Genomic DNA, 14,177 nt, shown 5'->3' on the forward strand with positions numbered 1-14,177 from the left:
AGGTCGCCGACTATGGGCAGGTGGGCCAGCAACAGGCAATGAGATGAGGACGCTTTCAGATCCATTTCAAAGAAACACTCCCACAAATACAGCCAAACAGGACACCACAGGGAGTCAGAAAGATAGGGCTACATATTTTGGGTCCACTATTTATTACCACAGCTTTCCTTGGGTAAGTTCCTTGACCTTGCTGGTCCTCAGTTTCCCCGTCTGTATAATGGGGTATTATGTCTCTTTCATAGGGTTACTGAATGGAAACGAGATACCTTATGAACATGATGGTGACCGGGCCTAGGCGTGGTGGTGCTGATGTCATTGGTTCAGTATGAGAGCAGGTGTGTCTGTGTGTGCAGTGGGGCGTTTGCAGGAGAGCAAATGTGGGCTCTGTCTGCCGTGGGTGCACTGTGCTGAACATTGACTTTGGTCTCTACTGAGGAGAGTAAGTGTTCCTCACACTCAGTGCCTCTACGCAAACCAACTGTGCCCATCAGAGGAAAGCCTGCATTTCAGAGTACGTTTTAAGTATAAATGCCTTACTTTCCAACAAATACAACAACGTAATTTCAACAAAGGCTTGCCTACTAACTATACACATTTCCTTAGGAAGCTGACTTCAGTACATTAGAGTGCCTTATTATTAGAATACCAACTATAAATAAATGAACACCCTTGAAAATACTTTGTTCCCAAAGGAAACAGATTCCTAGATACAGAGGACAAACTGGTGGCTGCCAGATGGGAGGGAGGCTGGGGACTGGGTGAAAAAGGTGACGGATTAAGAAGTACAGACTGGTCCCTAACTGGTTTGGCTAGATAGTGGATAGAACGACGGCCTGCGGACTGAAAGGTCCCGGGTTCAATTCCAGTCAAGGGCACATGCCCGGGTTGCAGGCTCGATCCCCAGTAGGGGGCATGCAGGAGGCAGCCAATCAATGATTCTATCTCATTGTTGATGTTTCTCTCCCTCTCTCTTCCTCTCTGAAATCAATAATAAAAAAAAAGGAACAGATTGGTAGTTAAAACAATCACAGGGATTAACATACAGCATAGGGAATTCAGTAATGTTGTAGTATCTGTGTATAATGTCAGGTGGTAGTACACTTATGAGGGATCACTTTGTACATTATGTAAATATCTAACTACTATGCTGTATGCCTGACACTAATATAAAATATTGAGTGTCAACTGTAACTGACAAATTAAAAAAGAAAATATTTTGTTCCCATAAGCACTTATAAGCCTTTACTCTACAATCCTGATACACTTCTGTGTAAATGCTATCTTCACAGATGGTCCAAAGAATTTAGCCCACCTCCATCAAAGAAATTACAGGCTCTGATTTGAATACAATTTTATTCTTATTAAATATCTAATTTTTAGCTTAAGTCTATAAGGCTTTTAAAAAAAATTTTTAAAAATCTTTATTGTTTAAAGTATTACATAAGTCCCCTTTATTCTCCTGTTGACCCCTGGGAAAACTAATAGACCACCCTATCAGTTTTCTTTGAATATTTTGGTGTTCCTTTCTCCAAAGAAAACGTGCGAAAGTGTGAGAATTAAAGGAAAGTGCTTGAAAAGGGTAGCTCAAACTTAAAAGGTTCTACTTTGACATCTAAAGATAAAAAGTGTCCCCATACCTGAATCACATGCTCATCGCTTGTTATTTCTATGGCTTCATGACAGTGGTCTAATGCTGTAAACACTGAATTACAAGCCCTGAAAGTTGTAAAAGATTGATGTTAGTTCTACCATAAAACAATTTAATTTATCCAAGTAAACAGTTCCTCAGGTTCATTAAAGCAATGTATCTTCCAATACTGCTTTGAGAGAAAAAAACAAACAAAAACCTAGGCTTTCGAACTAAATCAATAAACAACAGCATATATTTTCATGTATGTGATACAAAGAGAATTATAACCAGCAAAATATTCATGGGTCATAAAATGAACTACAGCCTGGCTGGTGTGGCTCAGTGGTTGAGCATCGACCCACGCACCAAGAGGTCACTGGTTTGATTCCTGGTCAGGGCACATGCCTGGGTTTCAGGCTTCATCCCAAGTTGGGGAGGAGGGGGCAGAGTGCAGGAGGCAACCTATTCATGTTAATGTATCAATGTTTCTCTCTCTCTCCCCCTCTCCCTTCCTCTCTCTAAAATTAAAAAATATATTTAAAAAATAAGATGAACTACATGTATGCTGAATGGAACCTTAGTACTGACACAGGAGAACAAAGGTGCAAGGGACCATCTTCTAGGTCCCTCTGTTCTACACCCACAATGCTCTCCCTGACCTCTGTGAATGAAATAGAAGTTCCCATCAGTTAAGAAAACACACTTAAGCCCAAATGGGATCGGAGGCATTCTGGCCTCTTGCAATAGGCAAAAACGCTTTATCCCTTTTTGTGACCTCAAATACACACGCCTTTCTAGTGCTTTGCTTTCACCCACGCTCGCCGGCCTGCTGCAAGGCAGACATGGCGGGATGCCCCTCGCCTGGGTAACGGCACAGCTCTCGAGGGGGCAGTGTTCTTGGTGACCTTGGCTGGTTATCTGGAATATCTGAAATCATTTCAATTTCTCAATTCTTGGAAAGAATTTTAACTCTTCCAAATCTAGAGCAACTCCAAATACAATTAAGTTACTATCTAACAGCAAGTATGTGACTAGTTCCTAAAGTTGTTATTTGCACTGGCTATTGAAAGAATACCAGTGAAGGCTTTCTCATCCGTTACATAAAAGATGTTGATTTACTGGATGGATGTTCTGTAAAACAAACTTTAAAAATGTTATTCATATTTTCCACGCATAATGGCATCTAACATTGCCATCCTGTTTTGAACTATTTACCAGGCATAGGGCAGAACAAAGTGGGTGAAAGCTGGTTCTGTGTTTTGCCAGTTATAGGACCTCGGACAACTTTTTATCTTTGCTGACTCTCAGTTTCCTCATCTATAAAATGAGGGAAACAATGCACGATTTATAGGCTGTTATAAGAATCAAAACAGTTTCATGAGACATCTCTCAAAGTACTTGGGACAATATAAGAATTCAACATATGGCACTTGTTATTATTTGTTAAGATCCCACAGTCAGATTTCTTGGTTCTCCAAGGCTTTCAAAGGCTGTTGGTGAAAGGTGAATCATAACCTATCTTTACTCATGATTATCCCTGAAATATCAAACCAAGAATGGAAATAACAAACCAGTAACCAGCAAGGTAACTTATATGGGGAGTGAAGGATGTTAGCCCAATGAAAGACATGCTTCTATAGTTGCAGAGATTGAGGTCGCCGCCGGGTGTGAGGGTAAAATAAGTAATCATGATGTGGGTGAACAGAGGAGAATATAAACCGAACTGAGACTCCTGATAAGTGCAGTAAATTTTCTTACTGAAATTGCTCCAGGCTACCTAATTTGAACTGTATACTGTCCTATTAGCATCTCTGCATGCTAATAAAATGTCACTTAAAATAAGAGAAAAAGAGTAAAAGAGGACTTTAAAGTTGTTACCCACGCTGATACTGCACCGCCTCCCGTGAAGAAGCAAGTCTCAGAAGTATTTCCCAGGGGCCTGGAGCAGAACCCACTCGGCACCACAGGAAAGCGGTCCCTGGTCCCCAAAGGTTAGACATCAAAGCACACTCTCTGAGGGCTAATTCCTCAGCTGTGAGAGCTGCAAAATTAAGCACTAGCCCATTTTATGTGATAAATTCCTCTTTTGCCCAAGGGTTTTCTTAAAGTACCTGTGTGTCTCAACTAGGTATGCAAACAGGTACTTCAGAGTACTATTGCTTCTGTCAATTCAAGAGACTACTTTATACAAGATCTTACCTCCAATCTGCAAAATTTATCTATTAAACATTCACTGTAGGATCATCCACAAAGTATAAGATCTTCAATAAGTATAATGCCCAATGGACAAAGCAAATTGTTATCAACAGGTGGGGTGCGAGGATATTGGTGAGACCCACTCCTGGAGCGCAATGTTTAGACGGTGGCTTTAAACCAATTTGGCTGATGGTTCTATTTGAATAAACCTGCAGCAAAATGAGGTCATCGACTTGAATCGTGTTCTCAGAGTTTCGGAATTTAATTCCTTTATTAATTATTAATACTCTGCATGCAGAAGAGCCCTCGCTTCGTTTACTTTCTCCTCTGTGCCTCAGATGGATTTTTGTCTTCTTCAGGTTAAGAAGTTGGCAAATTGGGAAAAGCAGCGCAAGGAAAAGTAACCTTGGTGTGGAAACTCCTGACGTGCAGGCGAGGTAACCATTCCCCCTCACCTCCTTCAGGCCCTCAGAGGTCCAGAGGGAAGGCAAGTGTTAGAGAGGCTGGGCATGAAGTCTATAGGCAACGCAGTGGTGTAAGATGTATGTGTGTGTGTGGCGGGGGGGGGGGGGGGGGGCGAGGGCAGAGTGCGTTAGACTGAAAGCAGGACACCTGGATTCTACTCCAGCGCTACAGTCGACACACTGGGGAGCTGTGACCAATCGTATCCAGTCTCTCTGGTTCTCAGTGTTTTCCTCCGTCAACTGTGGCTGAGGTGGCTGGGTTCCATAATCTCTTGTGTCCTACCAAAGATACTCTGGAATCTACACACACACACACACACACACACACACACACACACACACACACAAGGCCACCTAGAACAGGGTAGGACTGCACAAGGTGGTGGCTTGTAGAGTCTGAACACAAAGTCACATCCCTGCAGGGGTCTGGGAGGGATAGGGAGCAAGCGAGCGGGGAGGGAGGCAAGGTCAGCACCTTCCTGGGCAGTAGAGCAGCTGGGCTGTGCACGAAGCCTTCATAGCTGCGTTTCTCCTGTGACGCCAGGCGGTCACGCAGAGCCCACGTGTCGGTAGCTCTCTGTAAACGTCCATTCATAACAGAGATGCAGGGTTCCACAGAATACAAAGTTTTGCCCATCTTTTAGAAAATGATGTATCTAAAACTGAGGACTGCTACCTTCGTAAGACTTGGAGTAAAATAAACATGATTTGGGTGTAACTCCTGGATAACAGAGATCAGACTAACGATGGCACACAGCCGGTCTTGCATTAGTATAATCAGCTTCAACTCCCAAGAAGTAGATAAATCCTATCTGTATTTTGGATAACACAGTTGTCTTCATAATGAAGATGTGTAAGGATTAGAGATAAATGGTCATCATTTCCTTCGACATTCCCCATTCATGAATTCTTCTGTTCTATAAAGCAATTCATCAAATGCTCTCAGAAATGAGATGCAGCTCTCCTATTTTTAAGAGTTATTCTATAAAACGGAATTTTAAAACTAGACAGTTTTTGTTTGCTCACGTGACCCTCGCTTTTCCCGTGGTTAAGTGTGGTTACCACACATGAAGACCTGACGGGAGGATGCGCCTTCCACATCCCACCCCACCCTCACAGCACAGGCTGTCCTTGCAGAATGCCAGTCATGCCACGGATTTAGCTGCAGCTGGGGGCGGAATTGCAGGGGAAGCATTATATAATTAGACGATGATTATTCTGGCATTGTATAATAAAGAGCCTCATTTTCCCAGTCGGCAGCGAGTGACAGTCGCCTGCCTGCCTCTGGGGTGCCGGTAGAGGCTTTAGAGGTCCTTGAATGCCCTAGGGAGGGGGGAGGTCATGGTCTGGGGTGAGGGGTGGGGGTGGGGGGGCAGAGTGCATTGACCCAGGGAGAGTCAAACCCTGGGCACATCCCACTCCTCCAAAAATGGGGAGGAAACTGGAGAGTTGAGGCAGAACAGCCAAAAAGCAACAGAAGAAGCAGACCACTTAGCCCTCCTCTGGCTTTCTCCGGTGGAGAACTCCTGTAACTCCCGTCTTCCCCCATCACACACACATCACCCCTCAGGCCCCCTCCCGCCACGGGGGCCGGGGGGAGGGGCTGCCATCATGCTGGGAAGAGAGGCTCTTTGCCAGCCAAGCTTCAGCTGGGTGAGGGGTAAGGAGATGGATATGCTGGGCAAACCCTCCTTCTGGGGCCACTGCCTGCAGAGTCAAGTCCATTCGCCAACTGCACACTGACTTGTATTGAGAACGTGAGCCTTTCCCCCGGGCCGTTTCAGTCAGTGAAGAGACAGAAGTCCTGGGACTTGCACAGGGTTAGGGACTCGGAAATTTGCCAAGTTCTGAGTCTGATGAACCTTGAAGAGTTTTAAGGCCCTGGCTCTAAGCAGATTTCATTAGCAAATAACCAGAAGCTCTTCCTTTAAGCCCTCGTGCTGACTGGCTGGGGATGTTTAGTTCAAGCTGCCAGTGCTACCTCCGCCCACACACTCTGACATCTGGCGTGTGCCATCACACTTAATGTTGCCCAATGAAACGCACACAATTACCTAAAGTAAAAGGAGAAAATTACCTATCAAAGCAATAAGGTATCTGTTCATGTTTTTGTAGATACGACACAGTAAAAGATTTAAACCAAATGAAATCTCTCTTTTTCTAATTCTAGTCATTGTGAAAACATTTTTTTAAAAAAGCACAAAGCCTTTTTACCCTCAATTAAAAGCAGTAGAGACCTCCAGCAATAGAAACCATCAATGCACAATAATAAAAATCATTAATTTCTGAAGTAAAGGCAATGTGCTTTTCTTGAAAAATTCTATGAAGTTCTCAGTAGCTAACAAATATGTGGATACGAAGAAACCAAGGGATTTAATTATTTACATATTCAAAAGTCTTTGGCAATATTCCTCACGAAAAACTGTTAAAATACCTAAATTCCCACTGTCTGAGGTTCTTCTTAATTACTTTCCCATCTAAGAAAGTGACTGTTTCTTAAAGCTCTCTACCCACCAAAACGCAGCTTCCCTGACCAGACGAGCCCCAGAAGGACCTGCCTCTGTGGGTTTATGCCAATACACTTTACTCCCAGGGGACTGAGAATGGCAGAGAAAACTTAAGTGTAAAAGGGGTTGGTCCCCTTTGAATGCAAATTCAGTAATCAAGATAAAAAGAAGTATAAGCATTCCAGTGAGATGCCTTCTCATTTTTTTGCTGAGCCCGAAACCCTCCTGACCTTGCAGTTGGCCAGAGGGGGAAGCCAGGCTGAGACTTTCTGGCATCCTAGGGCCTGAGTCCCTGAGGACCATAGTTTGGGGAGAGCCTCCACAGTCCGCTCCTCTTTCTCTGCTTGAGGGGGGCAAGTTGAAAAAATCAGGGTCCAGAGAGTATACTGGAGTGGAGCCTGAGCCAAACCAGGCATGAGCTAGGACCTTGGCATTCCAAGATGCCCCAGAAGCAGAACATCCCACGGCCCAGAGCTCTGGCCAGACCCTCAGACAATCCCATCCAGAAGCGAGCACCAGAGAGCAGCCTCTTTAGAGACCTGAAATCAGCCTCTTAAAGATACTTCATGCTTGGAGGCCACAAACGGGTTTCATGAAATCGCTATCACGGTTACACAGCAATTATTATGGTAAGCGTAATAAACATGCCCATTGGTTTGCCCCTATCCATAACAATCCATGGAGGAATTTACACATGTTGAAAGTAGTAAGCAGAAAGTAATCCTAAAAGGCTACTCTTAATCTCGATCTAATTGTACAAAAATTAAACAGCACTTTTCCCAGGATACAATTTTAAAACTGCTGTAAATAGTGGAAAATACTGCCAAAATAAGAAATGCTTCTAATTTATTTCATAATAACAAAGGGCTCCCAGTTTAGATTCTGCTGTACCGGCTACCGTTACTTGTTGAACGGCTTCACAGTCCCTGTGACTGAGCCAGGAGCCTGTGAGCAGGACCCCGGCTCCTCTCCGGAGCTGCTACCCCGGGTCCCGTGTTGTCTGGCTACATACCGGAGTTTAAACTGCGAGCGAACTTCCCCATGCTCTATTTGAATCAGTTCATTATAGCAGGCAATGATGCTGCTATTCTCCATAAATCTCTGAAAAGAAAGCAAACATAACTCGTAAGACAGATACAATCACTTCTTTCGGAGTCAAATAAAGAAGCTTAACAGTTTTCCCTACCCAAGTTACTCTGTTACATAAGACAAATAGTGGATAAGATGAAATCAAACAGTTGTCAAGGTGTTTGAAATGCTTGTTTAAACACAGCATGGGCTATTGTACACTTAACTCCTTTTGTAACAAAGGTGGGAAAAACTTCATGATGCATACTGACAGGAAAATAAAGGCAGCCTTGCTAATTGCAGAAACACCTGTGCTTTATATTGCACTAGTAAAAGTCTTCTAGGGCATGGGGGTGGCCAGGGAGAGGTCCATGGGGGAAAAAGGAGACATGTGTAATATTATATGTAATACTTTAAACAATCCTATTTAATAAAAGGGTAATATGCAAATTAACCATCACTCCGTCACAAAGATGGCACCGCCCATAGCCACAAGATGGCAGCGCCCAGTCCTCTCAGCCCCCCAGTCCTGGAGGGAGGGGGCAGTCGCTGAGAGCAGGCAGCGGGAGCGGCCTGGTGGAATGCTTGCTTCGTCACCGCAGCGACAAGGCAAGCGTTTCTCGTTCAGCTGTGGATGGGCCTCCAGGCCGCGGAGAGCCTCTGGGCAGTGGGTGTGGAGCGGCCAGGCCCCGCAGAGAGCTACTGGCGCACAGATTTGTGTGCAGGGCTACTAGTAAAGGACAAAAAAAAAAAGTCTTCTAAAACATAACACTGGATGTGTTTGGTGTGAGCCACAATGCGAATGGTCTTGAGGGGACAGGCCCTTCTTCGCTTCCTTTCTTATCTTCTGAGTGCCCATTGCACTCTCTTCCCTCATCTCCCCCTCTCTCTCCCCCCTCCTCCTCCTCCTCCTCCCCTCGCCCCAAACACACACACACTTCCACTATCTAGTGTGGATGGCTTCTCCTTGGGGAGCACCTTTGAAGCCCCGACTCTCCTGTGCCTCAGGTCCCCACCGTTGCAGGTGGAAGCTGGGAAGGATGAAGGAAAGGGGGATTCCGCCATGAACACACACAGGAAGGAAACACTTTCCCTTTCTTTGGTGAAGTTAAACATGTTGGGTTCAGGATGAACTTCGGGACGGGCCACGATCGTCTATGTCTAATTATAAATGTAACACACATTAATTTTACAGTGTGCAACATACAGAAAATGTAAAGGAAAATCCCCAAATCACTGACAGGATCACAAGCTGCAGCTGTTGTTAATTTTGGCTCATTTCCCCTGGGTTTTCAGCGTGTTGTGTGTTTGCATGTTCTGTGTGATATTATCACTTTCCTATCTAAGAAATGGTTTTTTTATATTTACTTTTCTTTAAGTCTAAGAACTTCCACTGCAGGTGACAGTCTCTAAGCCCTGGAGCACTTTGTACATAATTGGTACTAAGTGAGTGTTTTGTGGACTAAAGGTAATGGAAGATGCCAGTGCCTTATCTTTTAGGCATTTTCAAGAGTGTAGTGAGCCCCTATCTCTGGAATGATTTGAGTGGATGAAAAGCAGTGGTCTTCCAACTTCAGCATCCTTCACCTGGGCCTGTTGTTAAAAGTTCAGGTTCCTGGGCCCACTTGCAGAAATGTGGGCCCGCTTCTTCAGCACAGGCCCTCCCGGCCTTCAGGAGGCCGGGGCGCCGTGCTGCTGATGTAGGCTGTGCATGCTCAGGGCTGCGGGAGGGGAGAGAGGCCTCACTGGTTTCCCAAACTGATTTGACCACAGAAGCCTTTGCCAAGGAACACCTGTGAAGAGCGTTTGGCCCACTGATGTCCACAGACAGTTTGAGAAACACCACTTTAGTGGGCCCAGCATGGAGCTGGCATCTTGACTTTGCAGTGAGTATGAGCTCTGGCAAGCTATTTCACCTGTCTTCTCTCCTGCAAAAATGAAGGAAATCCCCAGCCTCTCATTTGTAGACGAGGATGAAATTAGTTGCCCAGAATGGAGCCGAACTGATAATAAATCTGAGCTGTCCATTTCTCCCCGGAACTGTGACCGGCACGCCTAGCGCAGCGTTGCACATGTCAGTGCTCCAGGAATACTTGTTCAACGGACTGTGCACCATTTCAAATACAAAGAGAGGGACGCAACAGCTGACATAAAAACAGCTGCACTCGCCCTTTGCTAAGGCACTGGTTCCTAACAGGCTCGGAGGGCACGGAGCAGCAGCCTCGCCCCTCACGCGCAGCGAGAGGCTTCCAGGAGCTGCCGTGGGATGTTCACGGCACAGTTTGTTCCTGGATCCCTACGCAGGGACCCAGAGTCTGAAGCGCCGGCCCATCGGCTAGCAACACAGGCTGAGTCTCACCAGATGATTTCATACAATCAAAACAACTCAGAGATGGGGAACTACCTCACGGAAGGCAGACTCGCTGGCATGTTTGGATGGGTGGTTGGGTAGAGTGTTGCCAAAGACAAGGTTTTGCCCAAAAAAGGAGGGCAGCCACCCGGAGAGCAATCTCAGCGGATCTCGTTTCACAGTAACTCAGGAGGGAAAGCATTGGTAGGTGCGATGTGCTTCCCTTGGAAAGCGCCCCAACTATGTGGGGGCACCCTGACCCAGCTGGCAAAGGCCTCGATCAGACCCAGCACGAAAGAACACAGGTGTCCATGACAGGTCTCGTGTTTCCTGCTCCCACTATGGGTCTTACTCAGCAAGGCTGACGGCAGAAAGCATCTCCATATCTGGACAGAGGGCAAGGAAACCTTCTGGAGCAGCACAGACAGGTTACTAAGCACGTAAAAAGGAACAACGGAACTTTTCCCTCCTAAATTTTCCATATCACGTTGCCCCCAAAGAGGGCCAGTTGCTCTCCCTAAGTTTTCCTGTGAGTAGATGTGCAATCCCAGTATCACTCCAAATGACAATCCACACCCGTCACAGGTAGGAACACTGAGCCGAAAGCGAAATTCCAAAAGGGCACCCGACAGCAGCTACAGGGGACCTGGAGGATGTCACCCACACTGTGTCGCCGCTGTCCTTCGTAATGCGGTCCCACGGGGGAGGAGAACCTGCGTGCTCACACTCCAAGAGGTCCTGCCTCAGAACTCAAGGGCCATGTTGGGCTGGGGTGCAGTGGGTGTCAACATGAAACCCACTGCACCCCTATGAAACCTGTGGATGATTTTAGGTTATTTCCCAGGAAATGATCATTGTTAAGTGAAGAAAGAAGTCTCAGGCTTCTCTACCAGCATTCCTCTTGCAGAACTCAGAAGTACTGTTCTGCACGCTCACGGAGACACAGCGTGGAGAACAGCTTTCAGAACCAAATGCCGGCCTCTGAGACGTGATGACGGACAAGAGGAAAGTGAGGTGAGCGATACCGCTAACGAGAAACACTCATTCCTAGGACACGTGTGAACCGCTGTGCTACTTGCCTATTTCACAGAGCACTTCGCTCCACACCGAAGCAGGGAACAACTGAAGCACAGAACTGCTGCCCATGGCGATTTCTCCCTTTCTGCTTCTCGGTGGTCTACCACGAAGACGGGATTGTTTGTTAAACTAGGGGCTGCAAGGTACCATTCCTTAAAGCACCCAAAGGCACTTGCACAGCTCACAGGCTCAGGCAATGTCCTATTTTTGAAGGAAAGGATGCGTGGCTCCATCTATTTGAGATTCAGATTACTCCCATCAAGAGACCAGGAGATGCCAGGGAAGCTTGGTTTTAGTTTGTTGGTAAGTCTCCTTGCAGTAATCAATCTTCGCTGTTAAGTTGAACAGCAGTTTAATTCATGTAGTCACTCAAACAACTTATGATTTAAACCAGGAGTTCACAGGATGCGGTGGCCGTCCTGGGCCTGTCCCTGGGCATACGCTCTGACCAGGCCCTGACCAACGCGAGGCCTGGGTGCCCACTTAGTGGACTCACCTACACATAATCACATGTACACAATGAATCTAGCCAACTGGACTAAACGAGAGAACCTTGGGACGACAGAGTTTTGACCTAAGATGTGTCTTTATGTCCTATGTATCTGTAGCTAAGATACATGAAGTTATGAGAGAAAAAGGCAAAGAAGTCCGACAACAGTTGCCCGTTACCATCCCATGAGAACAGCTCCTTCCTCCCTCCCTCCCTGCCTCCCCCGCCCTGGGGCTTAGGGTCATGCATCGATGTTGGCTGTGCTGTGCTGGGAGAGTTAGAGAAGGTGCCTGCACCAGAGGGAGGTGCTGGCCCACGTCTACGTACCCTGCTGAAGCCTGCGTGCAGAAGAGGGAGGACTGAGGCCTCTTCATGGTCGCCCGATCTGCAGCAAAGCAGAAAAGGTGGTCACTCAGCAGATACAAACCAGGGTCCCTCACACTGAAACGTGGAGAGAGAGCAATGAGGCGAGCGTGGCGCTGGCTCTCAGAGTGACTTCCTGACCAGCACGTGCCCACGGGTACACCTGCCTTCAAGGACCCTGACTCCCACACTGACTTCCAGATGCAAAAAGCACATAATGGCAAGGAAAACTCCAGCCGTGTGCCTGAGAGCATGGCTGCAGGTGCACGGGAGTGGCTGTCCCCCACTCTAGCTGCCGTTGGAGTTGGAGCAAGTGCATGGGGCAGTCCCACAAAGGGGCAAGTAGGGGCAATGCTCATCCCAGAGACTACTGTCCTCTTTGCTGTCCCCAGCCCCTCTGAAAGCACAACTCCCACTCCCCAAGACCTCGCTGGGTCCAGCTCTCAGCTCGAGGAAGGCAACAGGCATTATAAGCTGCCACAGCCAACAGCCAAATGGGCAAGATGTGTCATGAGGAATGCTGAGTTAGAAAGAAAGAGAACAAAAATTGATTACTGTCACTCATTTCAGGGGAAGGTTTCCTATACCGAGTCTAAGGTTGGGTCTCAGAACATCAGTTTGAGTGCAAGGTGTGGGTGTGGGTTACCACGAGACATGCCGGGCTGTCACCATTATGATAGAGAAAAGGTTTCCTCGAAACAGCCAGAAAGCAACGTGGAGACCACACCTTGAAAACGGGAGAAAAATGGAAGAGGGGATTGGGTGGAGGAGCAGACAGAAAACAGGAAAGGAAACCCCAGTGCTTATCTGGGGCATCACTTGTAGCTGAGCCCGCCCTGCAGGGAGAGGCCGCCTTCCCTGGCTCCTTCTCCTGGAACTCAGGGTTCTCCTTGGCTGACTGATAAGTCAGGATGGGCACAAAACGGTTTCTAGAGGCATTAATAATGCCCTATATCATATGCTGAGTGGGACAAACTCAGAATCCATGTTTATTATCACTCTCTCTATATGAAATATTAAAACAATGGGGAGGGGTGAGAAAAGAGTGCTTTGTTCTTGGGCCCATGGAACAAGCCAGGCTTGGGGAAACGCTATGGGGCCTGGTGTACATTTGGTGTCCATGCCCAGGACCTCAGGGCCCCCATAGATAAAACACGAGCCAAAGGGCTGAACAAGGACGACTGTGCATCTTCGTTCTCCTCATCGTTCCCCTCGAAGCCCCATCTCCCACCAGGACGGCGGAGTGGAGAGGAACCACTGGGACAGTTTCTGCACTTTCCTTGCCCCTCAGCCCGTGGCAGGTATCAGTGAAAAGACACAGCTCTGAACAAGAGACTCAGGGAGCACCAGGTCAGTAGAAGTCTTCGGTTAGGCCAAAACTTTGAAGCCAGGACATGGCTCTGGAATGGAGTATTTCCACTCTCCCCTGTCCCGGGCTGGCCTGGGGGTAAACGCTCCCAAGTTGCTGGCTTGTCAGTTCCTTCCTTGCAGAATCCGTGCCCTTTGCCACATGGGTCCAAGTCCAGAAGATCCTAGGCCCTAATTAAGGTCTTCTTCTCTCCGAAGCTAATGATGGCCATTACTTGACTATAACATTTGATACTTGCAAAGATTCCAACCACTGTAGCTTGTAAAAACAACTTTTTCCTTCTAGATCTTTCATTCTAAGTGCTGGCCATTTCAGACAATGAACCCAGCAGAGCAGTTTCTCAACCCACAATCTTGTACCTACAGCTTAATTCCTCTTTCCTGCCTTCCAACATTGGCATGCATCCTAGTCCTGCTTCTAGCCACATAACTGTCCCAAAACATAAACGGCACAGCCCTTTTCTTGCAGTGGATTTAGTGCCTCTTTGTTCTCACACTACCATTTGTTTCCTCTTAAGTGAAAAACAAGCATTCTTTTTTTTTTTCTCTCCCATCTCTTTTCCTTAAAGAAAAAAAAAAGATAAACTGGAATTGTGTTCTTTCCAGATCTCCTCCTTCACACATTTTGCATTCATTTCCAGCATATGATGAAGTAGCCATTTTT

General features: G+C 46.7%; 1 protein-coding gene across 6 annotated transcripts in view; it reads right to left on the minus strand.

The window, feature by feature from the left end:
* PDE8B (phosphodiesterase 8B) overlaps positions 1-14,177 on the minus strand; it is a 220,763-nt gene that overhangs the window by 71,399 nt on the left and 135,187 nt on the right. For all 6 annotated transcript variants that reach the window (XR_013961211.1, XM_080680280.1, XM_080680281.1 and 3 more), the window contains exons 5-7: positions 12,110-12,167; positions 7,810-7,898; positions 1,638-1,716 (exon numbers count right to left, since the gene is read on the minus strand). Coding sequence is in view for 5 of the 6 variants with exons in the window: in XM_080680280.1 (XP_080536406.1) it covers positions 1,638-1,716; positions 7,810-7,898; positions 12,110-12,167 (226 nt within the window). In the remaining variant the exon portion in view is untranslated. The remainder of the gene's footprint in view (positions 1-1,637; positions 1,717-7,809; positions 7,899-12,109; positions 12,168-14,177) is intronic.

Source organism: Plecotus auritus (genome assembly GCF_963455305.1).
Source record: "Plecotus auritus genome assembly, chromosome: 7".
Taxonomy (NCBI): domain Eukaryota; kingdom Metazoa; phylum Chordata; class Mammalia; order Chiroptera; family Vespertilionidae; genus Plecotus; species Plecotus auritus.